The 27,027-nt window shown below is 50.1% G+C and overlaps 1 protein-coding gene across 3 annotated transcripts in view; it reads left to right on the forward strand.

Moving 5' to 3' along the window:
• Positions 1 to 27,027, forward strand: part of cadm4 (cell adhesion molecule 4) — a 667,928-nt gene that overhangs the window by 356,567 nt on the left and 284,334 nt on the right. For all 3 annotated transcript variants that reach the window (XM_072468958.1, XM_072468960.1, XM_072468959.1), the window contains exon 2: positions 10,005 to 10,151. In XM_072468958.1, coding sequence (XP_072325059.1) covers positions 10,005 to 10,151 — 147 coding nt within the window. The remainder of the gene's footprint in view (positions 1 to 10,004; positions 10,152 to 27,027) is intronic.

Below are 27,027 nucleotides of genomic sequence, written 5' to 3' on the forward strand. Positions count from 1 at the left end.
ATTGAAGGGACAATTTAGCGTGACCAATCCACCTATTCTGCACATCTTTGGGTTTGTGGGGGTGAGACCCACGCAGACACGGGGAGAATGTGCAATCTCCACACGGACAGTGACCCGGGGCCGGGATCGAACCCGGCTCTTCGACGTCATGAGGCAGCAGTGCTAAACGCTGCACCACCGTGTCGCTCTTGTGAGGGCATGTATTAATGGGGAAGGGAGCCCACCGACCATTGACCTTCAGGCCCACCAAGCAAACCAAGGCCAAAAGGAAAGGACGTCCTATCTAATCTGAGGCTGACTTTGAGGGTGTTGGGGGAGGGGCAGATCACTGGATGAGGAGCCGGTTAGGCAGGCAGCAGCTCAGTAGCCCAACCCCCATGCTCAGGGAACTCTCCGGCAATGAGCTCAGTGTGATCTGTAGCATGTCACACGATGAAAAATGCATAATTATGGCTGACGTTTCATTTCTATTCTGGAGCTATGAATCGCTCCGGGTCACGGCGACCGAGGTATGCGGAGCAGGCCGCAACCTGCCTGCAGTAGTTCTGCCTCCCTCCCATGTCACTATAATGAGCTGTCAATACTCCCTGGAATCATGGGAATGAATCAATCTTGGGGCAGCACGGTGGCCTAGTGGGTAGCACAGCTGCCTCATGGCGCTGAGGTCCCAGGTTCGGGTCCCGGCTCTGGGTCACTGTCCGTGTGGAGTTTGCACATTCTCCCCGTGTTTGCATGGGTTTTTCACCCACAACCCAAAGATGTGCAGGGTCGGTGGATTGGCCATGCTAAATTGCCCCTTAATTGGAAAAAATGAATTGGATACTCTAAATTAAATATATATATATTTAATAAAAGGAATGAATCAATCTTTGCAAGCCCCCTCATCTGGACACAAACATTGAGGCGGACAATCCCTGAGCCGTGCAGTGCATCTCATCCAGTAGTGATGTGATAGCACAGAAACAGACCATTCAGCCCATCTGCTCCATGCCGGTGTTCCTGCCCCACACCAGGCTCACCCCATCTCCCCACTTCATCTCACTCCCCTCACCATCTCCTTCTATTCCTCTCTTCCTCATGTGTTTATCCAGTTTCCCCCTTAAATACATCAACAGGCAGGAATGTTCCCTTCCAGTTGGGGAACACTTCAGCAGTCAAGGGCATTCAGCCTCTGATCTCCGGGTAAGCGTTCTCCAAGGTGGCCTTCAGGACGCGCGACAACGCAGAATCGCCGAGCAGAAACTTATAGCCAAGTTCCGCATACATGAGTACTGCCTCAACCGGGACCTGGGATTCATGTCGCATTACATTCATCCCCCACCATATGGCCTGCGAAATCCTACCAACTGTCCTGGCTTGACACAATTCACACCTCTTTAACCTGGGGTTACCCCATCTCTGGATCTGTAAAGATTTAATCACCTGCTAATGCTCGCATTCCAAGCATTGTCTGGCTTCTTTGAATCTGTCTATATATATGTTTCTGGAACATACCTCTTCATTCACCTGAGGAAGGAGCAGCCCTCCGAAAGCTAGTGACATCGAAACAAACCTGTTGGACTTTAACCTGGTGTTGTAAGACTTCTTACTGAACTTAAATACATCAACACTGTTCACTCAACCACTCCCTCTGGGAGTGAGCCCCATATTCTTCCCACTCCCCGTGAGAGTTGGCTTCACATTCTCCCCACCCCTATGGGAGCGAGTCCCACATGCTCCACACTCCCCATGGGATCGAGTCTCTCATTCTCCACACTCAATGTGGGAACAACTCCCACATTCTCCACACCCCCTGTGGGAGCAACTCCGACATTCTCCCTACTTCCTGTGGGAGTGAGTCCCACATTCTCCCCACTCCTTACAGAAGCGACCCCACATTCCCCCCACTCACTGGGTGATGAATTTTCTCCTGAATTCCCCATTCGATTTATTAGTGACTGTCGGATCTCGATGGCCCCGAGTTCCGGCCTCCCCCTCAACAGGAAATATCTTCTCTCCATCTACCCTATCAAAACCTCTTTCATCATTTTAAAGACCTCAATCAGGTAACTCGCTCAGCCTTTTCTTTACTAGGGAAAAGAACCCCGACATTTCAGTCTTTCCTTATTCATCATATGTCGTTCTTGCAGTTCTCATCCCCACCCCAGAATATTTAATCCATAATCCATAGCATCACCGTGTCAATATTGCGGGAGCGCCGCACTGTCAGAGGGTCAGTACTGAGGGAGCGCTGCACTGTCAGAGGGTCAGTACTGAGGGAGTGCTGCACTGTCAGAGGGTCAGTGCTGAGGGAGTGCCGCACTGTCAGAGGGTCAGTACTGAGGGAGCGCTGCACTGTCAGAGGGTCAGTACTGAGGGAGCGCCGCACTGTCGGAGGGTAGGTACTGAGGGAGTGCCGCACTGTCGGAGGGTCAGTACTGAGGGAGTGCCGCACTGTCAGAGGGTCAGTACTGAGGGAGTGCTGCACTGTCAGAGGGTCAGTACTGAGGGAGTGCGGCACTGTCAGAGGGTCAGTACTGAGGGAGTGCTGCACTGCAGGAGGGTCAGTACTGAAGGAGTGCTGCACTGTCAGAGGGTCAGTACTGAGGGAGTGCTGCACTGTCAGAGGGTCAGTACTGAGGGAGTGCTGCACTGTCAGAGGGTCAGTACTGAGGGAGCGCTGCACTGTCAGAGGGTCAGTACTGAGGGAGTGCTGCACTGTCAGAGGGTCAGTACTGAGGGAGTGCTGCACTGTCAGAGTGTCAGTACTGAGGGAGTGCTGCACTGTCAGAGTGTCAGTACTGAGGGAGTGCTGCACTGTCAGAGGGTCAGTACTGAGGGAGTGCTGCACTGCCAGAGGGTCAGTACTGAGGGAGTGCTGCACTGTCAGAGGGTCAGTACTGAGGGAGTGCGGCACTGTCAGAGGGTCAGTACTGAGGGAGTGCTGCACTGTCGGAGGGTCAGTACTGAGGGAGTGCGGCACTGTCAGAGGGTCAGTACTGAGGGAGTGCTGCACTGCCAGAGGGTCAGTACTGAGGGAGCGCTGCACTGTCAGAGGGTCAGTACTGAGGGAGCGCTGCACTGCCAGAGGGTCAGTACTGAGGGAGCGCTGCACTGCCAGAGGGTCAGTACTGAGGGAGCGCTGCACTGTCAGAGGGTCAGTACTGAGGGAGCGCTGCACTGCCAGAGGGTCAGTACTGAGGGAGCGCTGCACTGCCAGAGGGTCAGTACTGAGGGAGCGCTGCACTGTCAGAGGGTCAGTACTGAGGGAGCGCTGCACTGTCAGAGGGTCAGTACTGAGGGAGCGCTGCACTGCCAGAGGTTCAGTAATAACCTGCTGTGCGGGCTGCCCTGTTATCTATATTATTCGTGTCTATGCTTCAAAGGCAGTTTTTGATTGACTGCCGTGGACTTTGATACAAGCTGTGGTGACGATAGGCGAGACAGAAGCGCAGAATCTTTCTTGTGTATACAAAATTATGAGGGGCATAGACAGAGTGGATAGTCAGAGGCTTTTCCCCAGGGTAGAGGGGTCAATTACTAGGGGGCATAGGTTTAAGGTGAGAGGGGCAAAGTTTAGAGTAGATGTACGAGGCAAGTTTTTTACGCAGAGGGTAGTGGGTGCCTGGAACTCACTACCGGAGGAGGTAGTGGAGGCAGGGACGATAGGGACATTTAAGGGGCATCTTGACAAATATATGAATAGGATGGGAATAGAAGGATACGGACCCAGGAAGTGTAGAAGATTGTAGTTTAGTCGGGCAGTATGGTCGGCACGGGCTTGGAGGGCCGAAGGGCCTGTTCCTGTGCTGTACATTTCTTTGTTCTTTGTTCTTTGTATATCACGGCAGGAGCAGGCCTCACAGTGGGAGTGATAGAAACTGCTGGGGAGTGTGTGATTTGGCCTGGGGTATAGATGTGATGAGGTCAGCATGTTTGGTGTTTTTTACCATGTCCTATTAATCTGGACTGTGGTAATGGAGGAAAATACCCTTGGGCTAAACGTGATGAGGTGTTGTTGTGAGAATAGTTGCTGGATATTAGTAATTCTCAGAGATCCGCAAAGCAACATTCTTGCGACAAATGGTTCAACTTGTTTTCTTTTGCAGAAATGTTGCCATTTCTTTGTTCCTCAAACAAATTGACAGGAGCCATTTCCATTAGTTCAGCTGAGACACAGAAGACCAGGAGTTTACCACACGGCAGGCCAATCAGCCCATCATATTTCTGTTTGCTGGAACAAAGGGGGCGCGATTCTCCGACCTCCCACCGGGTCGGAGAATCGGCGGGAGCTGGCGTGAATCCCACCCCCGCCGTGTCCTGAATTCTCCGCCACCAGAGAATCGGCGGGGGTGGGAATTCGCGCCGCGCCGGTCGGCGGGCTCCCTCTGACGATTCTCCGGCCCGCGATGGGCTGAAGTCCCGCCGCTGTCAACCCTCGCCAGCCGGCGTGGATTGAACCACCTACCTTATCGGCGGGAGCCCCCTGGGGTGGGGGGGGGCGCGGGGCGATCTGGCTCCTGGGGGTGGCCTGGTCCGCGATCGGGGCCCACCGATCGGCGGGCGGGCCTGTGCCGTGGGGGCACTCTTTTTCTTCCGCCTTCGCCATGGTCTTCACTATGGCGGAGGCGGAAGAGACCCCCTCCACTGCGTATGCGCGGGGATGCCGTGAGCGGCCGCTGACGCTCCCGCGCATGCGTCGCCCGGCGAAGTCCTTTCGGCGCCGGCTGGCGGGGCACCAAAGGCCTTTCCCGCCAGCCGGTGGGGCAGAAATCACTCCGGCGCGGGTCTAGCCCCTCAAGGTGAGGGCTTGGCCCCTAAAGGTGCGTAGAATTCCGCACCTTTGGGGCGGCCCGACGCCGGAGTGGTTCCCGCCACTCCATTACGCCGGATTCCCCCGCCCCGCCGGGTAGGGGAGAATCCCGGCCAGGGTATGAATTCAGACTCCACACGATGCCAGAGCAGGAGCCAGTGCAGCTCAGCGAACTGTACTGGCTGGGGGAGCGGGATGATTGGGGAATGGGATGTGCTGCGAGTTAGGAAACAGGGCAGCAGGGCTATCTGTGTAACTTCTTCCAAACCCTCCCTGTCTCTGTAACCTCCTCCAGCCCCTACAACCTTCCCTATCTCTGTAATCACCTCCAACCCCTACAACCCTCCCTATCTCTCAAACCTGCTCCAGCCTCTATAACCCTCTCTATCTCTGTAATCTCCTCCAACCTCTGCAACCCTCCCTATCTCTCAAACCTCCTCTAGCCCCAACAACACTCCCTATCTCGTTAATCTCCTCCAGCCCCCACAACCTTCCTTTTGTCTGTAACCACCACCAGACCCTACAACGCATCCTATCTCTGTAATTTCCTCCAGCCCCCACAGCCCTCCCTATCTCTGTAACCTCCAATAGTCCCTACAACCCTCCCTATCTCTGTAACCTCCTATAGTCCCTACACCCATCCCTATCTCTGTAACCTCCTCCAGCCCCTACAACTCTCTCTATCTCTGTAATCTCCTCCAGCCCCCACAACTCTCGCTATCTCTGTAACCTCCTTTCGTCCCTACAATCCTTCCTATCTCTGTAACTTCCTATAGTCCCTACACCCATCCCTATCTCTGTAACCTTCTCCAGTCCCTACCACCACCCTTATCTCTGTAACCTCCTCCAGCCCCTACCACCATCCCTATCTATCAAACCTTCTCCAGCCTCTACAACCCTCTCTATCTCTGCAATCTCCTCCAGCCCCCACAACCCTCCCTATCTCTGTAACCTCCTATAGTCCCTACACCCATCCCTATCTCTGTAACCTCTCCAGCCCCGACCACCATCCTTATCTCTGTAACTTCCTCCAGCCCCTACCACCATCCCTATCTATCAAACCTTCTCCAGCCTCTACAACCCTCTATCTCTGTAATCTCCTCCAGCCCCTACAACCCTCTGAGATCTCTGCGCTCCTCCAATTCCGGCCTCTTGAGCATCCCCCAATTCCCATAGTGCCACCATTGGCGGTCGTGCCTTTAGCTGGCTGGGGACCTGAGTGTGAACCTCCCCACCTCTCTCTCTCTCTATCTCTCAGTGAGATCCCGGGATAATCAGTGTTGGGGCTCTTGCTGATTGGGGTTCATATCAATGATTTTGACATACATGTAGGAGGACTGATGAATAAGTTCACAGATGATACATAAATTGGTGGGGGTCGTAAATAGTGAGGAGGATAGCCTTAGATTACAGGAGGATAACTGTGAGGTGATGCACTTGGGCAGGTCAAACAAGGCAAGGGAATACATGGAAGAAGGCAGGAGTCTGGGAAGCACTGAGGTTCAGAGGGACCTTGGTGTGCATGCGCAGAGGTGATGGGCCGAAGAGCCTTTTCTATGCTGTAGACTACTATGACACTCGCTCTCCTCCATTAAGACACTCCTTAAAAACTGACCTCTTTGACCAGGATTTTGGTTGCCTGTCCCTAAAACCCCTGCTATGTGGTTTGGGGGGTCAAATGTTGTTTTCCAGTCTGCCTGGAGGTTTTCTATAACATTAAAGGTGTTAACTAAATATAAATTGTTATTGTTCCCTGGGTCACTTGTTGCTGAGACCCACCCAGGTTAATGTGAAAATGGCGAATCATACAGACCAGTCTGGGTGGGGACTGATTGCTTCCTTCACGAAAGGAACATTTGTGAATGAGTTGGGGTTATTGTTCTGTTTCAGTTTGACAGTTCCACAGTTACTGTGAGTCAGGCAGGCTGTTCCTTCTCAGAATTTTTGAAGAATTAACTGTGATTCTCATGATCAGATCTCAACTCATGTTCACGGCACTATTCACCCTGAAACATAACATTTTTCTACCGCTTTTCATTCTGAGGTGAGGGATTACAGATTATCCTGGTGAGGAGTATTTTTTTGTACAGGGATCAGTCATGGCTCAGTACATTGCAATCCCTCTCTCTTTCTCACTCTCTCTTTCCAGCTCCTACTCCCTTTAGCTCCTCTTATTTCTCCCACTCACCTTTGTACTCTGTCTCTCCCCTCTCTCTCTCTTTTTCTTTCTTTCTTTGACACTCTTATTCACTCTCTCCCTCGTTTCTCTTACTCCCTCACTCTCTCGTCCCCTCTTCTCTCTCTCCCTCCCTTTCTCTCCTTCTCTTTCTCTCTCATTGTGTCTGGCTCTTCGCTCCCTCTCTCACACTCCTCACCCTCTCCTCTCCTTCTCTCTCTCTTCCTCTCTCTGTCTTACACTCTCACTCCATCACTCCCTCTTGCCTCCCTCTCGCTCACTCCCTCACTCTCTCTTCCACTTGCCTCTCACTCCCTTTCTTTCTCTTTGTCTTTTACTCAGTCTCATTCCATCTCCCTCTCTTCTCTCCCTCTGTCTCACGCTCTCTCTCTCTTCCCTGCTCCTCTTTATCTCATTCCCTCTCTGTCACCACTCTCTCTCCTTCTGTGTCCCCTTCACAGAGATTTGAACCCAAAAAGCAGGTCAAGACTCCCAAGGTCAGTACTGAGGTGAGGTGAGAGTGACTGCCCTTGACATCAAGGCGGCATTTGACTGAGTTTGGCATCAAGGAGCACTGGTTAAACTGGAGTCAATGGGAATCAGGGGGAAAACTCTCCACTGTTGGAATCATACCTGGTACAAAGGAAGATGGTTGTAGTGATTGGTGGCCAATCATCTCAGCTCCAGGACATCACTGCAGAATAATAATAATAAGACTCTTTATTAGTGTCACAAGTAGGCTTACACTTACATTAACACTGTAATGAAGTTACTGTGAAATCCACGAGTCACCACACTCCGGCGCCTGTTCGGGTACACTAAGGGAGAATTCAGAATGTCCAATTCACTTAACAAGCCTGTCTTTTGGGACTTGTGGGAGGAAACTGGAGCACCCGGAGGAAACCCACGCAGACACAGGGAGAACGTGCAGACTCCAGATAGTGACCCAAGCCGGGAATCAAACCCAGGTTCCTGGCGCTGTGAAGTAACAGTGCTAACCACTGTGCTACCGTACAGCCCATAAATCCTGGAACCAGCTGCAGAAAAACTCCGTCAGCTTGACGTGATTTGAACATGCAACCTACTGACCTGGAGTCAGACTTGCTACCTTTGCGCCACAAGCCCAACTAAGTTCCTCAGGGTAGTGTCCTAGGCCCACCATCTTCAGCTGCTTTATCAATGACCTCCCTTCCATCATAAGGTCAGAAGTGGAGATGTTTGCGGATGACTGCACAATGTTCAGCACCATTCACTACTCCGCAGATAATGAAGCAGTCCCTGTCCAAATGCAGCAAGGCCTGGACAATATCCAGGCTTGGGCTGACAAGTGGCAAGTTACATTTGCACTTACAAGTTCCAGGCAATAACCATCAGCTACAACAGAGGATCTAACCATCTCCCCTTGACATTCACTGGCATTTCCATCGCTGAGTCCCCCACAATCAACATCCTGGGGGTTACCATTGACCAGAAACTGAACTGGACTAGCCATATTCATACTGTGGCTACCAGTAGGTAGGAAATGCTCCCTAGGCTAGGAATCCGATGGCAACTCACCTCCTGATCCCCCCAAAATCTGTCCAGCATCAACAAGACACAAATCAGGAGTACAATAGAATATTGTCCACTTGCCTGGATGAGTGCAGCTCCAACAACACTCAAGAAGCTCTCTCCCATCCCGGAATGCAGCCCGCTTGATTGCTCCCCCTTCCACAAACATTCAAACCCTCCACCACCAACGAACAGTGTCAGCCCTGTGGACGATCTGCAAGATGCACTGCAGTAACCCACCAAAGTTCCTTAGACAGCAGCTTCCAAACCCATGGCCACTACCATCAGGAAGGGCAAGAGCAGCAGATACCTGGGAACCCCACCACCTGAAGGTTCCCCTCCAAGTCACACACCACCCTGACTTGGAAATATATCACTGTTCCTTCACTGCCATTGGGGCAACATCCTGGAACTCCCTCCCTAACAGCGGGTATACCTACACCTGAAGGACTGCAGAGGTTCAAGAAGCAACTCACCACCACCTTCTGAAGGGCAACTATGCATGGGCAATAAATGCTGGTCTAACCAGCAACACCCACGTCCTGTAAATGAATACAAAAACTTGAGGGAGTGTTGCACTGTCAGAGGGTCAGTAGTGAGGGAGTGCTATACTGTCAGAGGATCAGTACTGAGGGAGAACTGCACTATCGGAGGGTCACTACTGAGAGTGCTGCACTGTCAAAGGAGCAGTACTGAGGGAGTGCTGCACTGTCAGAGGGACAGTAGTGAGGGAGTGCTATACTGTCAGAGGGTCAGTACTGAGGGAGTGCTGCACTGTCAAAGGAGCAGTACTGAGGGAGTGCTGCACTGTCAGAGTCTCAGTAATGAGGGAGTGCTGCACTGTCAGAGGGTCAGTACTGAGGGAGTGCTGCACTGTCAGAGGGTCAGTACTGAGGGAGTGCTGCACTGTCGCAGGATCAGTAATGAGGGAGTGCTGCACCGTCAGAGGGTCAGTACTGAGGGAGTGCTGCACTGTCAAAGGAGCAGTACTGAGGGAGTGCTGCACTGTTGCAGGGTCAGTACTGAGGGAGCGCTCCACAGTCAGAGGGTCATTACTGAGGGAGTGCTGCACTGTCAGAAGTGCCGTCTTGCAGATGAGACATTAAACCAAGGCCCTGTCTGCTCACTCTGGTGGATGTAACAGCTCCCACCGTTACTATTTGGAAGAAGAGCATGGGGGTGTTCTCTCCGGTGCCAATATTTGTCCCTCACCAACATCCCTAAAAAAGTGATGATAGGAGTCATTATCACGTTACTGTTTGTGGTATCCTACCGTGCACAAATAGACTGCTGAGTCTCCTATGTTACAGGAGTCAGCACTCTTCAAAAAAGTAATTTTACTTGCTGTTAAGTGCTTTGGAATTAGAGGTGGTGAAATTAAAACGGAATTGTATTTATTGTATTTCCTTTCGAGAAAGCTTTGTTTATTTGCAAAGTGCCGAGATGATTGTCTAAAACGGCTGCTTCTGTGTTTCCCTTTGCCAGTGGAATGCCAGGTGGTTCAGGCTGAGAATGTGACAGTGATGGAAGGAGACAGGGCAGAGATCGCCTGCAAACTCCACAGTTATGATGGCTCCATTGTGGTGATCCAGAACCCATACCGACAAACGCTGTTCTTCAATGGCACACGAGGTAAGACTGTTCCCCCTTCACATTGGATTGGATTGGATTTGTTTATTGTCATGTGTACTGAGGTACAGTATAAAGTATTTTTCGGCGAGCATCTCAAACAGATCATTTAGTACATAACCAGAAAAGAAAATACGTAATAAGGCTACACAAGGTACACAATGTAAATACATCGACACCGGCATCGGGTGAAGCAAACAGTAGTGTAGTATTAATCAGATCAGTCCTTTCGTGAGGGCCACAAAGAATCCAGCATGAGTTTGCAGCATCAAAAGAAATAACTTTATTTACAATTACATATATACAACAGCAGCAATACTCTACACTGCTCTCTCCTCTTCAGCTGGTTCCACACTGGCCAGCTCTATCTGTCCAGGTGACTCTGCTAATGATTTCTCCGCCCCCCTCATTGGGGGAGCTGATGCTCACTGAAGATTGTGGGATTGCCATTTGACCCCAGCCAGTAGTAATCAGCGAGGTTATAACAAGTCCATAGGAGGGGAGTTTAGGAGTCTGGTAACAGCGGGGAAGAAGATGTTTGTTCATGTGTGTTCTCAGACTTTTGTATCTCATGCCTGATGGAAGAAGTTCGAAGAGTGAATAAGCCGGATGGGAGGGATCTTTGATTATGCAGCCCGCTTTCCCAAGTCAGCAGGAGGTGTCGATAGACTCGATGGATGGGAGGCAGGTTTGTGTGGTGGACTGGACTATGTTCACGATTCTTTGAAGTTTCTCACGGTCTTGGGCCGAGCAGTTGCCACACCAGGCTGTCATACAGCCAGGTAGGATGCTTCCTATAGTGCATCTGTAAAGATTGGTAAGAGTCAGTGTGGTCATCGCTAGGAAAAACGTACAGGAATGTTAATTAAACTGGAGGGCCTTTACTGAGGGAGTGGTACACGGTCAGAGAATTAGTACTGAAGGAGTGCTGCACTGTCAGAGGTCAGTACTGAAGAAGTGCTGCACTGCCAGAGGGTCAGTACTGAGGGAGTGCTGTGCTGTCGGAGGGTCAGTACTGAGGGAGCGCTGCACTGTCAGAGGGTCAGTATTGAGGGACTGCTGCACTGTCAAAGGGTCAGTACTGAGGGAGTGCTGCGCTGTTGGAGGGAAGTACTGAGTGAGTGCTGCACAGTCGGAGGGAAGTACTGAGGGAGAGCTGCACTGTCGAAGGAAAGTACTGAGGGAGTGCTGCATTGTCGTAGGGAAGTACTGAGGGAGCGCTGTACTGTCTGAGGGTCAGTACTCAGGGAGTGCTGCACTGTCAGAGGGTCAGTACTGAGGAAGTGCTGTACTGTCAGAGGGTTAGTACTGAGGTAGTGCTGCACTCTCGGGGGGGGGGTCAGGACTGAGGGAGTGCTGCACTGTCAGAGGGTCAGTACTGAGGAAGTGCTGCACTGTCAGAGGGTTAGTACTGAGGTAGTGCAGCACTCTCGGGGGGGGGGGGGGGGGTCAGGACTGAGGGAGTGCTGCACTGTCAGAGGGCCATTACTGAGGGAGTGGTACACGATCAGAGGATTTGTACTGAAGGAGTGCTGCACTGTCAGAGAGTCAGGACTGAGGGATCACTGCACTGTTGGAGTGCCTGTTCTGAGGGAGTCTTCCTCATTGGATGGGTGCAATAGATCAGGAGACAGCTTTGACAAAGGGCGATCTGGACTCAAAGCGTTCGCTCTTTTCCCTCCCTACAGATGCTGCCAGACTTGCTGAGATTTTCCAGCATTTTCTCTTTGGGATCAGAAGACAAGCAGGGGGAGGGGGGAGTTCTCCCCGGTGTGAAATTTATCCCTCATCCAACACTACTTAAAAAAAAAGACGGTCAAGGGCAGCATGGTGATGCAGTGGTTAGCACTGCTGCCTCACGGCACCGAGGTCCCGTTCCCAGGTCATTGTCCATGTGGAGTTTGCACATTTTCCCCGTGTCTGCGTGGGTCTCACCCCTACAAACCCAAAAACATGGACATGGTACGTGGATTGGCCACGCTGAAACTGCCCTTAATTTGAAAATAAAATAATTGGGTTCTCTAAATTTATAGAAAAAAAAGACAATCTCAGTCGTTATCACATTGTTGTTCAAAGGATCCTTCTGGGCGCCAATCTGGCTACATCCCCGAACAGGCGCCAGAATGTGGCGACTAGGGGCTTTTCACAGTAACTTCATTGAAGCCTACTTGTGACAATAAGCGATTTTCATTTAATTTCATCACAAAAATAATCCTTTGCTGGCTGTGACGGACTCTTTCTCTCCCTCCTTTCCCAGAATGTTGTAGGGTCGGTGACTCTGCCTCCACTTACAGACTCCGATATTAAAAGTTTGGAAGCCTCTAACCAATTGTGTTAAAAAATCCCACTTGCGCTATGGCACTTATATCACAAATCGAATAGATTGCCTCTGCCTTGCGAGGTCAGAGAATCCTCTTTTGGAACGCAGAACATGCTGCTATGTTGCATTTAACAGCAGAATTCTTGGTGAGCTATTGGATTTACAGTGCTGGGCCCCAGAATTAGACTGGATTTGTTATTTTTTTGTTGTACCCTATCTCACCAGGCTGTATTAGATTCACCAACCCTGCAACCACCTTGAATTGATAAAGTTGTAGCAGTTTTGCGAATCCTGTAAAGCTGCAGGTCCATAGCGAGACATCTAACCCTAGTTAGCATCAGATAGATCTGTCCGAGTTATTCATAAATCCCCGTAAAGTCCCAGGTATTAATCCCAATATTTCTGTCGAACCTGAGTATTTCTTTATTTCCAACTGGAGTTGCTTATCATGAATTACTTTGTACCTAATGGACTTCAGTGTTGAGCCATTCATGCCCATTGAGCCACTGTATTGAGTCCTCTGCACCAACAAATATCAATATTAATGCATAACTACCAATTGCAATTCTCTTCCCATACCTAGTGGTGAACTAAGACAGGCTTTTGTCTGTTTCCATAGCTAGGGATAGGTCGCTAGTCTGATTCCAGGAGCTTCTAGCTCGAGGGGGGACCGCACCACTTTAAATGTGACTGCCCAGGAGTATCCCCACACTTACTGATAGCCGTTGGGGTGTTTTGAAGGACTTTGCAGGTTGATACACTCAACCTGTTTGACTGCGTTATGAACACACCTTACGGGCAGCACGGTGGCGCAGTTGATTAGCCCTGCAGCCTCACGGTCCCAGGTTCGATCCCGGCTCTGGGTCACTGTCCGTGTGGAGTTTGCACATTCTCCCCATGTTTCCGTGGGTTTTGTCGTGTTGGGTGCTCTGCTACACAGACGAACCAACACGGTTGCGGAAGGTACAACTCAGTTTTATTACTAACAATAACAACATCTGTAAACTGGTTACTGTGGTTCGCTCATTACCCTCTAACCTGTGGACCCAGCCCTAACACTATCTAGGAGAGGCACTCAGCACATGGTGAATGTCTGAGTGGCTTGCTGTGAGCTCTGTGCCCTGAGCTGTCTCCTGCTGGAATGAGCGGGAAGTGTCGTGTTCCCCGTTTTATAGTGTGTATGCTCTTGCTTTTGATTGGCTGTGATGTTGCATGTGTATTGATTGGTCCGTTGATCTGTCCATCAGTGTGTATGTGTGTTTGCACCATGATGTTTATCTGAATATCATGACAGGTTTCGCCCCCACAACCCAAAGATGTGCAGGGTAGGTGGATTGGCCACGCTAAATTGCCCCTTAATTGGAAAAAATGAATTGGGTACTCTAAATTTTTTTTAAAATGAACACACCTTCCTTGGCCACCTAGTCCTGGGGAGGGACTCGAACCTAGAGTTTCCAGCTCAGAGTCAGGGTGGCTAATGCACTGAGCCACGAAACCTCCAATATCTACCCAATGGACCTCCGTACTAATCCCTATTTACACACACACTCTAACACATACATTCACACTCGTGCACACACATTCTCACACATATAGAGACACACACTCACAGACACTCGTACACACATCTCACACACACAAATACTCAGACACACACGCACTCACAGACACGCACACACACACTCATACACACATACACACACACTTACACGTTCTCACTCAGGCGCACATACACAGTCACTTACACTCATCCACACATATCGACACATGCACACTCTTACACACTCACTCACACACAGGCTCACACTTATATACTTTTTTCATTTAAATTTAGTGTACCCAATTCAGTTTTTCCAACTAAGGGACAATTTAGCATGGTCAATCCACCTACCCTGCACATCTTTGGATTGTGGGGGCGAAACCCACGCACACACGGGGACAATGTGCAAACTCCACACAGACAATGACCCAGAGCCGGGATCGAACCTGGGACCTTGGCGCCGCGAGGCAGCAATGCACACTTACATGCTTACACATACACACACATCTGTGCAAATGCACACACATGTAGGGACAGCACGTGGTGCAGTTGTTAGCACTGGAACTACAGCGCTGAGGACCTGGGTTCAAATCCCAGCCCTGGGTCACTGTCCACGTGGAGTTTGCACATTCTCCCCATGTCTGCATGGGTTTCACCCCCACAACCCAAAGATGTGCTGGTTAGATGGACTGGCCACGCTAAATTGCCCCTTAATTGGAAAAATGATTGGGTACTCTAAATTTATTTCTAAAATGCACACACACACGCATGCACACATAGATATACTCATGCACACACACATGCATGCATATACACACATGCGTGCATGCACACACATTTTTTTCAAAAATATACTTTATTCCAAACGTAAATGATAACAGCAAACCACACTCCAACAAAAGAGCTAACATTTGTACATTTTTACCCTTTTAATCTCTTCCCCCCCACCATGACTAACAGCTCCTCAAAAACGGCATGAACGGTCTCAACTGTACCGCAAAGCCCTCTTCTGACCCCTTTACGTCAAGCTTAATCTTTTCCAAACGGAGAAACTCGTACAGGTCTCCCAGCCAGGCCGCAACCCCCGGTGCTGTATCTGACCTCCAATTCAAAATAATCCATCGCCGGAGAATCAGAGAGGCGAAGGCCACGACCTTGGCCTTCTTCCCCTCCAGCAGCTCCTTCATCTCTGAAACCGCAAAGGTCACCACCATGGGGTCCGGCTTCACCTCGGCCCCCATTATCCTCAATAAGGCCCCAAACACCGCCTCCCAGAAGCTCTCCAACTTCTCGCAACCCAAAACATGATTAGCTGCCCCCCTCACTCCCCTCACACACTTCTCACATCCATCTGTTATCCCCGGGAAGATCCCACTCATCCGAGCTTGAGTCTTGTGTACCCTGTGCACCATTTTGAACTGAATCAAGCTCATTCTAGCCCTGCAGTAAGTTGAGTTCACTCGCCACATCACCTCACACCAGAGCCCCCATCCTAACTCCCTCCCCAACTCCGCCTTCCACATCTGCCTAATCGTTTCCACCAGCACCTTACCCTAATCTCCCAACCACCTGTATATGTCCCCAGTCCTGCCCACCCTATCTCATCTGGGAGCAGGGATTCCTCCGGCAGCGTGCATTCCGGTCTTTGGGGGAACGCGGCAGCTCCTTTCGCACAAAATCCCGCACCTGCCAATACCTAAACTCATTCCCCCTCGGTACCTCAAACCTCTATGCATGCACACACACATCCACATACATGCACACACACACACACACATGAACACACACGTGCACACACACATATGCATGCACACATGTGCACATATGCACAAACACATGCACCCACACATGCGTGCACACACATTGTGCATGCATACCCACATGTACACACATCCATTCACACACACATGTGCGCAACATACACACAAATGGTCATGCACACATGCGCACACATGTGCATGCACACACATTCATGCATACACACACATGCTCATGCACACAGATGCACGCATACACAATGTGCATACACACATGCACACACTGTCATGCATGCACACGCATGCACAAACACACACACACACATGGACACACACCAATGCACACACATGATCATGCACACGCGTGCGTGTAGACACACACAAACGCGGGGGCCCATACAGTAGCTGACGAGAATGAATCATTCCTATTTACTCTCTGTGTGAACTTACATGTTCACTGAGACACATGAACGCACGGGCTACGTTGTACTTAAAGACAACACATTACACCTCATTTATATTCAGTGGTATCAGAGCTTTGTGTGAGCACAGCAGAGACTGGGAGTGATGGTAATATAGATTTATTGCATTACTAATCATTGAAAAGCCTTGTGCGTTGGATAACGTAGAGAAGGCCGATTTATTACTGGCTGCTGAGGACTGTGGCTGAGACAGTACTGGGAAGAGCAATCATTCACAGTTTTATGTTTTGTGATGTACCACATCTTTTACAACCTCATTACTGGGACTCCTTGGTATGAAAGTATGAAACTCCAATGACTTTAATGGCATTTTCACAGAATAATCTTCTGGAGATTGTGCTTTTCTATTTAAATGTCACTGAAGGATGGCACCTTGCCTCTCACTTCCAACATTCCTCTCGCTCTTACTGTGCAGCTACTGTTCATGGTGAATACCTCATTCAACCTGCACAGAACCTAGGTTAGACCAAATTTGGAGCACTGTGCATGCTCCCAGTGCTGACCCTTCAACAGTGCAGCACTCCCTCAGTACTGACCCTCTGACAGTGCAGCGTTCCCTCAGTACTGACCCTTCAATGGTGCAGCACTCCCTCAGTACTGACCCTCTGACAGTGCAGCGCTCCCTCAGTACTGACCCTCTGACAGTGCAGCGCTCCCTCAGTACTGACCCTCTGACAGTGCAGCGCTCCCTCAGTACTGACCCTCTGACAGTGCAGCAGTCCTTCAGTACTGACCCTGTCAGTGCAGCATTTCTTCAGTACTGACCTTCTGACAGTGCAGTGCTCCCTCAGTACTGACCCTTCAATGGTGCAGCACTCCCTCAGTACTGACCCTCTGACAGTGCAGCACTCCCTCAGTACTGACCCTCTGACAGTGCAGCACTCACTCAGTACTGACCCTCTGACAGTGCAGCACTCCCTCAGTACTGACCCTCTGACAGTGCAGCACTCCCTCAGTACTGCCCCTCTGACAGTGCAGCACTCCCTCAGTACTGACCCTCTGACATGGCAGCACTCTCTCAATACTGACCCTGTCAGTGCAGCATTTCTTCAGTACTGACCTTCTGACAGTGCAGTGCTCCCTTAGTACTGACCTTCAGACAGTGCAGCACTTCTTCAATACTGACCTTCTGACAGTGCAGCACTACTTCAGTACTGACCCCCTGTCACAGATTATCATAGAATTTAAAGTGCAGAAGGAGGCCATTCGGCCCATCGAGTCTGCACCGGCTCTTGGAAAGAGCACCCTACCCAAGGTCAACACCTCCCCCCTATCCCCATAACCCAATAACCCCACCCAACACTAAGGGCAATTTTGGACACTAAGGGCAATTTATCATGGCCAATCCACCTAACATGCACATCTTTGGACTGTGGGAGGAAACCGGAGCACCTGGAGGAAACCCACGCACACACGGGGAGGATGTGCAGACTCCACACAGACAGTGACCCAAGCCGGAATCGAACCTGGGGCCCTGGAGCTGTGAAGCAATTGTGCTATCCACAATGCTACCGTGCTGCCCTGCCAGTGCGGCATTTCTTCAGTACTGATCCTCTGACAGTGCAGCACTTCCTCAGTACTGACCCTCTGACAGTGCAGCACTCCCTCAGTACTGACCCTCCGACAGCGCAGCACTCCCTTAGTACTGACCCTCTGACAGTGCAGCACTCCCTCAGTACTGACCCTCTGACAGTGCAGCACTCCCTCAGTACTGACCCTCTGACAGCGCAACACTCCCTCAGTACTGACCCTCTGACAGCGCAGCACTCCCTCAGTACTGACCCTCCGACAGCACAGCACTCCCTTAGTACTGACCCTCTGACAGTGCAGCACTCCCTCAGTACTGACCCTCTGACAGTGCAGCACTCCCTCAGTACTGACCCTCTGACAGCGCAACACTCCCTCAGTACTGACCCTCCGACAGCGCAGCACTCCCTCAGTACTGACCCTCCGACAGCGCAGCACTCCCTCAGTACTGACCCTCCGACAGTGCAGCGCTCCCTCAGTACTGACCCTCCGACAGCGCAGCACTCCCTCAGTACTCACCCTCCGACAGCGCAGCACTCCCTCAGTACTCACCCTCCGACAGCGCAGCACTCCCTCAGTACTGACCCTCTGACAGTGCAGCGCTCCCTCAGTACTGACCCTCCGACAGCGCAGCACTCCCTCAGTACTCACCCTCCGACAGCGCAGCACTCCCTCAGTACTCACCCTCCGACAGCGCAGCACTCCCTCAGTACTGACCCTCTGACAGTGCAGCACTCCCTCAGTACTGACCCTCTGACAGTGCAGCACTCCCTCAGTACTGACCCTCTGACAGTGCAGCACTCCCTCAGTACTGACCCTCCGACAGCACAGCACTCCCTTAGTACTGACCCTCTGACAGTGCAGCACTCCCTCAGTACTGACCCTCTGACAGTGCAGCACTCCCTCAGTACTGACCCTCTGACAGCGCAACACTCCCTCAGTACTGACCCTCCGACAGCGCAGCACTCCCTCAGTACTGACCCTCCGACAGCGCAGCACTCCCTCAGTACTGACCCTCCGACAGTGCAGCGCTCCCTCAGTACTGACCCTCCGACAGCGCAGCACTCCCTCAGTACTCACCCTCCGACAGCGCAGCACTCCCTCAGTACTCACCCTCCGACAGCGCAGCACTCCCTCAGTACTGACCCTCTGACAGTGCAGCACTCCCTCAGTACTGACCCTCTGACAGTGCAGCACTCCCTCAGTACTGACCCTCTGACAGTGCAGCACTCCCTCAGTAATGACCCTCTGACAGTGCAGCACTCCTTAGTGTTGACTTGAACCAAGAGATTCAAGTCAGTGGAGTGTGGCTGTTGCTCATGACTTCTCCACTGAGGAACGGCAGAGAGTGAGAGAGACAGAGAGAAGTAGGGAGGGAAAGTGTTGCCCAGTGAACTATAACTGGCACCACGAGGGGCAGATTGGCAATTGTGTGACGTCACCCTGGGCGAGTGCACAGTCAAAGTCCAGCCTCCCAGACCCCGAAGTCTCAGAACAAGTGAATTAACCGATAATTTGTGTGTTTTCCTCAGATCCTTAACCCTTGACTGTTCCAATGAGTTACAGGCACCAGATTTATAAGTAAAAATTTTATTTACAACCACAAAAAAGATTACTGTATAGTGATTACTGTATACTGTATAGGCGGGAACTGAAGAACATAGATTGGGGGCGGATGTTTGAGGGCAAATCAACATCTGACATGTGGGAGGCTTTCGATTGTCATTTGAAAGGAATTCAGGACCGGCATGTTCCTGTGAAAAAGAAGGATAAATACGGCAATTTTCGGGAACCTTGGATAACGAGAGATATTGTAGGCCTCGTCAAAAAGAAAAAGGAGGCATTTGTCAGGGCTAAAAGGCTGGGAACAGACAAAGCCTGTGTGGAATATAAGGAAAGTAGGAAGGAACTTAAGCAAGGAGTCAGGAGGGCTAGAAGGGGTCACGAAAAGTCATTGGCAAATAGGGTTACGGAAAATCCCAAGGCTTTTTACACGTACATAAAAAGCAAGAGGGTAGCCAGGGAAAGGGTTGGCCCACTGAAGGATAGGCAAGGGAATCTATGTGTGGAGCCAGAGGAAATGGGCGAGGTACTAAATGAATACTTTGCATCAGTATTCACCAAAGAGAAGAAATTGGTAGATGTTGAGTCTGGAGAAGGGTGTGTAGATAGCCTGGGTCACATTGAGACCCAAAAAGACGCGGTGTTGGGTGTCTTAAAAAATATTACGGTAGATAAGTCCCCAGGGCCTGATGGGATCTACCCCAGAATACCGAAGGAGGCTAGAGAGGAAATTGCTGAGGCCTTGACAGAAATCTTTGGATCCTCACTGTCTTCAGGTGATGTCCCGGAGGACTGGAGAATAGCCAATGTTGTTCCTCTGTTTAAGAAGGGTAGCAAGGATAATCCAGGGAACTACAGGCCGGTGAGCCTTGCTTCATTGGTAGGGAAATTACTGGAGAGAATTCTTCGAGACAGGATCTACTCCCATTTGGAAGCAAATGGATGTATTAGTGAGAGGCAGCATGGTTTTGTGAAGGGGAGGTCGTGTCTCACTAACTTGATAGAGTTTTTAGAGGAGGTCACAAAGATGATTGATGCAGGTGGGGCAGTGGATGTTATCTATATGGACTTCAGTAGGGCCTTTGACAAGGTCCCTCATGGTAGACTAGTACAAAAGGTGAAGTCACACGGGATCAGGGGTGAGCTGGCAAGGTGGATACAGAACTGGCTAGGTCATAGAAGGCAGAGAGTAGCAATGGAAGGATGCTTTTCTAATTGGAGGGCTGTGACCAGTGGTGTTCCACAGGGATCAGTGCTGGGACCTTTGCTGATTGTAGTATATATAAATGATTTGGAGGAAAATGTAACTGGTCTGATTAGTAAGTTTGCAGACGACACAAAGGTTGGTGGAATTGCGGATAGCGATGAGGACTGTCAGAGGATACAGCAGGATTTAGATTGTTTGGAGACTTGGGCGGAGAGATGGCAGATGGAGTTTAATCCAGACAAATGTGAGGTAATGCATTTTGGAAGGTCTAATGCAGGTAGGGAATATACAGTGAATGGTAGAACCCTCAAGAGTATTGAAAGTCAAAGAGATCTAGGAGTACAGGTCCACAGGTCATTGAAAGGGGCAACACAGGTGGAGAAGGTAGTCAAGAAGGCATACGGCATGCTTGCCTTCATTGGCCGGGGCATTGAGTATAAGAACTGGCAAGTCATGTTGCAGCTGCATAGAACCTTAGTTAGGCCACACTTGGAGTATAGTGTTCAATTCTGGTCGCCACACTTCCAGAAGGATGTGGAGGCTTTAGAGAGGGTGCAGAAGAGATTTACCAGAATGTTGCCTGGTATGGAAGGCATTAGCTATGAGGAGCGGTTGAATAAACTCGGTTTGTTCTCACTGGAATGAAGGAGGTTGAGGGGCGACCTGATAGAGGTCTACAAAATTATGAGGGGCATAGACAGAGTGGATAGTCAGAGGCTTTTCCCCGGGGTAGAGGGGTCAATTACTAGGGGGCATAGGTTTAAGGTGAGAGGGGCAAGGTTTAGAGTAGATGTACGAGGCAAGTTTTTTACACAGAGGGTAGTGGGTGCCTGGAACTCGCTACCGGAGGAGGTGGTGGAAGCAGAGACGATAGTGACATTTAAGGGGCATCTTGACAAATACATGAATAGGATGGGAATAGAGGGATACGGACCCAGGAAGTCCTCACTGTCAACAGGGGTGGTACCAGGGGATTGGAGAGTGGCGAATGTCGTGCCCCTGTTCAAAAAAGGGACTAGGGATAACCCTGGGAATTACAGGCCAGTTAGTCTTACTTCGGTGGTAGGCAAAGTAATGGAAAGGGTACTGAAGGATAGGAATTCTGAGCATCTGGAAAGACACTGCTTGATTAGGGATAGTCAGCACGGATTTGTGAGGGGTAGGTCTTGCCTTACAAATCTTATTGAATTCTTTGAGGAGGTGACCAAGCATGTGGATGAAGGTAAAGCAGTGGATGTAGTGTACATGGATTTTAGTAAGGCATTTGATAAAGTTCCCCATGGTAGGCTTATGCAGAAAGTAAGGAGGCATAGGATAGTGGGAAATTTGGCCAGTTGGATAACGAACTGGCTAACCGATAGAAGTCAGAGAGTGGTGGTGGATGGCAAATATTCAGCCTGGATCCCAGTTACCAGTGGCGTACCACAGGGATCAGTTCTGGGTCCTCTGCTGTTTGTGATTTTCATTAATGACTTGGATGAGGGAGTTGAAGGGTGGGTCAGTAAATTTGCAGACGATACGAAGATTGGTGGAGTTGTGGATAGTAAGGAGGGCTGTTGTCAGCTGCAAAGAGACATAGATAGGATGCAGAGCTGGGCTGAGAAGTGGCAGATGGAGTTTAACCCTGAAAAGTGTGAGGTTGCCCATTTTGGAAGGACAAATATGAATGCGGAATACAGGGTTAACGGTAGAGTTCTTGGCAATGTGGAGGAGCAGAGAGATCTTGGGGTCTATGTTCATACATCTTTGAAAGTTGCCACTCAAGTGGATAGAGCTGTGAAGAAGGCCTATGGTGTGCTCGCGTTCATTCACAGAGGGATTGAATTTAAGAGCCGTGAGGTGATGATGCAGCTGTACAAAACTTTGGTAAGGCCACATTTGGAGTACTGTGTACAGTTCTGGTCGCCTCATTTTAGGAAGGATGTGGAAGCTTTGGAAAAGGTGCAAAGAAGATTTACCAGGATGTTGCCTGGAATGGAGAGTAGGTCTTACGAGGAAAGGTTGAGGGTGCTAGACCTTTTCTCATTAGAACGGAGAAGGATGAGGGGCGTCTTGATAGAGGTTTATAAGATGATCAGGGGAATAGATAGAGTAGACAGTCAGAGACTTTTTCCCCGGGTGGAACAAACCATTACAAGGGGACATAAATTTAAGGTGAAAGGTGGAAGATATAGGAGGGATATCAGAGGTAGGTTCTTTACCCAGAGAGTAGTGGGGGCATGGAATGCGCTGCCTGTGGAAGTAGTTGAGTCGGAAACATTAGGGACCTTCAAGAAGCTATTGGATAGGTACATGGATTACGGTTAAATGATATAGTGTAGATTTATTTGTTCTCAAGGGCAGCACGGTAGCATTGTGGATAGCACAATTGCTTCACAGCTCCAGGGTCCCAGGTTCGATTCCGGCTTGGGTCACTGTCTGTGCGGAGTCTGCACGTCCTCCCCGTGTCTGCGTGGGTTTCCTCCGGGTGCTCCGGTTTCCTCCCACAATCCAAAGATGTGCGGGTTAGGTGAATTGGCCAATGATAAATTGCCCTTAATGTCCAAATTGCCCTTGGTGTTGGGTGGAGGTGTTGAGTTTGGGTAGGGTGCTCTTTCCAAGAGCCGGTGCAGACTCAAAGGGCCGAATGGCTCCTTCTGCACTGTAAATTCAATTATAATCTATGATTAATCTAGGACAAAGGTTCGGCACAACATCGTGGGCCGAAGGGCCTGTTCTGTGCTGTATTTTCTATGTTCTATGTTCTATGTTAAGTGTAGAAGATTGTAGTTTAGTCGGGCAGCATGGTCGGCGCGGGCTTGGAGGGCCGAAGGGTCTGTTCCTGTGCTGTACATTTCTTTGTTCTTTGTTTGATAATAATGGAACAATGGTATGATAATCTATCTATTCCTGAACCCCATTCCACTCTCCATCTGGACGTACACAGGACAAACACATGGTGGGGGGTAGGGAAAGGATTGACAATAACTGGGATTAAAAGGCGTGAGATGGTCCTTTGCTGCCGAGGTAGTAGTCTTTGTAGCCGGCAATCTTCTAATGGAGGTCTTCAACCCAAAGCCTGCAGGCTGTAGAATGCTCTCTGATAAGTCACTTTCATTTTTAACTATCGGGATCTTCACACCGAGAATTCCCCCTCTCAGGTCTGTGCAGTTCTAGCCTGCATCCACTAGATGGACTATCAGACTCACAGAGTTGAGACTACCTCAGCAAGAGGGTTTTAGGTGGGCTTTTAAACAGCCCCCCTTCTTGCTCTAAACCCTCAGGAAGAACCCAGCAGAGGAGAGAGAATTTGGAGCACTGGTTTCACAGTTCTTAATCAGGATAGAAATGTCTACTTGGCCGCAGCCCCTCTCATAGGTCACTTTCACAGGCTAGCTCGAGGCATCTAAATCGGCAGGCCTTTCTCACTTTGTTACACTTTCATCGACTTGGCTGGAGACAGAAGTTACTTCCCCAAGCTGGCTGGAAACATTCAAATCGCCCAGCTGGGAGCTATAGAGAGAGCCTTGACTAGCTGTGTGCTGCTTCCGAGGATTTCACAGAACTGAAAACAAAGTGGAACTGGCCTGGGTTTTCCAGAATCTTTCTGACAAGCCCGTCCAATCCCAAACGAGAACAGAAGATGTCCCACAATTTCAGGTGTACTGATTGGCTGCTTGTCAAATCCATCAAAATGACATTGCGGGCTCTGCCACAGAACATCAAGGGGAGATCTGGGCCCGTACATTAGACCCAAGGGTGTTTTAAGTTTGACCAAATTGATAACGGTCTGCAGTTGCAATTTAGAACTAAATGCAATGTTGCAAAGATGGGGATTGAAAAAAGAACATGAAACAGACAAGGATTTAACAAGTTCCTTGCAAGGGGTCATTACATAGTTATGTTGAAAAACTGACAGCTAATGTCCAATCTATCAGAGTCCCTGGTTGCACCCTGAGTTCCTGTTGCAATTTAATTGTGTGGTTCAGTGAAGCAACCAGCCATCAATCCTGAGTTTAAGACAGTTAAACAATTGAACAAGCAATTTCTATAAGTCAGTGATAAGAAGGTCCATTCTAGCAATTCCCAAGCCATGTTTTCGCAGGCAGCAACAACAAACCAGCCAAAGGTCCATTGACTTTTGGAGGGAGTAGAAAGTCCTGGCCAGGGTTTCTGTTTGATAGAGTGAGCGGCTGGCAGGCTCGAAGGAGCCACAGGATATAAAAGAACCATTCAAAACATCCTGGGGGTTGCCATTGACCAGAAACTGAACTGGGCCCAAACATATAAATACTGTGGCTACCAGAGCAGGTCAGAGGCTGGGAATCCTGCGGTAAGTAACTCACCTCCTGACGCTCCCCAAAGCCTGTCCACCATCTATAAGGCACAATTCAGGAGTGTAATGGAATAATCTCCACTTGCCTGGGTGAGTGCAGCTCCAACAACGCTCAAGAAGCTCGACACCATCCAGGACAAAGCAGCCCCGCTTGATTGCTCCCTCTTCCACAAACATTCACTCCACCACCGGCGAGCAGTGCCAACAAGATGCACTGCAGTAACTCGCCAAGGTTCCTTAGGCAGCACCTTCCAAACCCACGGCCACTACTATCAAGAAGGGCGATGGCGGTAGATACCTGGGAACCCCACCACCTGGAGGTTCCCCTCCAAGTCACTCACCATCCTGACTTGACTGTCTCTGGGTCAAAATCCTGGAAGTCCCTCCCTAACTGCACTGTGGGTATGCCCACACCACATACTACAGCAGTTCAAAACACAGCTCACCACCACTTTCTGAAGGGGCAATTAGGGATGGGCAGTAAATGCTGGACTAGCCAGCGACACCCACATCCTGTAAATGAATTTTAACATGGGACCCACATGAGACCTCGTTGTCAGGTGGGTTGGTGGCATGGGAGTATCGATATTATGTGCACCCTGACTCCCTTTTAGGTAAAGTCACTTCACAATATTCAACAGCTTGTTGTTCCTTTACTGAATGTTCCATTTGTCTCTTCGGGCTTCGTCAGGTGTGGGGTTTAGAACATGACCCTCACTGCACACTATGCAAAGGTTTAAATGTTTGTTTGATCATGTAACCTTAATGGGCAGGAAAGCCAGCGATAGGAAGGACAAGATTTATTTTGCTTTAAACAATAGTCTGCCCCCAGCAGTAACTATCCACAATCACAGTTCCTATTAAGACAAGCAACATGCCAGTCTCTGCCTGGGCCGGTTTTTATGCTCGGTTTTACGAGCTCCAGCTAGGTGAGCCTCTGCCTCTTACCTGGGAAGCTCATACTTCACGAGCTCCACAGGGAGATCGCTAATCGTTTCCCAATGAGCCTTGAGGGGTTATGACCCCCACGTCCCCACCCCCACAAAGTCCGACGGTTCCTCCTCTGCCATCATCAGCGGAGGGCCTCTTGCGCTGCTTCGTTCCAGGCCGAGCTTTGCCTGCGGCTGGTCTGGGTCGGGCGGTGTGTGTTGGCTAGTTGGCCACATTTTCTGGCTGATATCTGGAGGTAAATGGCCGAACCTCGGCCCCAGACACGACACCATCCGTCTCGCGGATGCCTCTGTGTCTGCATCCAAGCCGGAGTCATCTTCCTCCTGCTGGTCCGATCAATGGGTCATGGCCAGATGGATTCCCTGACTGAGAGGTGGTTCTTGGCACTGTGGAGGCATTAATCTCTCTGGTTGGACATCGTGTAGTGTGGACATGTTTTCCACATATTTACGTCGGAATTTCCCTTGCACGTTGACGTTATTGGTGACCGCCCCGTTCTCTGGAACACAACTCCAGGGAATCAGAGTGCCCCAACTCCAAAGTTGCGGACACAGACTGTGTCCTGATTGGAACGTCCGCCCTGGCATCACGGTTATGGTGACGTTTTTGTGCCTCTTGCTGCACCCACCCTTTCCCGCTCAGGTGCGGGAAAGTCAGGCTTAACCGGGTCCTGAGCCTACAGACCATCAGCAGTTGGTGCTGGTGCCGGCCCTGTTGCCACATGCAGTGCCGTCCAGGTAATTAAAAAGGAACTGTACCAGTTGTGTGTCTATGGAGCCCACGGACTACTTCTTTATGCCTCTTTTGAATCTGAACGGCCCTTTCCACCAGGCTGTTAGATGAGGGATGGTATGGGGCGGGTGCATTATAACGGAAGGTTTTGGATCATAATGTTCAGCTACCAGAGCTATCAACTCATTAAACGGTTTGGAGTCTGGTGCATCTGGGTAAGTTGGACTCTTCATAATTCCAAACGTCAGGGCCCTGGCAGTTGGGAGAGTCACTTTTTGATCGTTTTCCCACAGTGTATCATTGGCCTGAAAGAAATACCTCATACACTCAGCAAATTGGCCCCATTCTTAAAGGCTCGCGTCAAAGGCCTCGAGCTTATCAAACAGCGGCATTTCAGACTTTATATCCTCATGTTTCTGCATGGTAGTTGTTTGGGGTGGCTGGGTGCATTGAGAAACAAGTCCGGAGTCTCCTTTTTCCTTGTC

Source organism: Scyliorhinus torazame, chromosome 12, assembly GCF_047496885.1.
Source record: "Scyliorhinus torazame isolate Kashiwa2021f chromosome 12, sScyTor2.1, whole genome shotgun sequence".
In the NCBI taxonomy this organism is placed as follows: domain Eukaryota; kingdom Metazoa; phylum Chordata; class Chondrichthyes; order Carcharhiniformes; family Scyliorhinidae; genus Scyliorhinus; species Scyliorhinus torazame.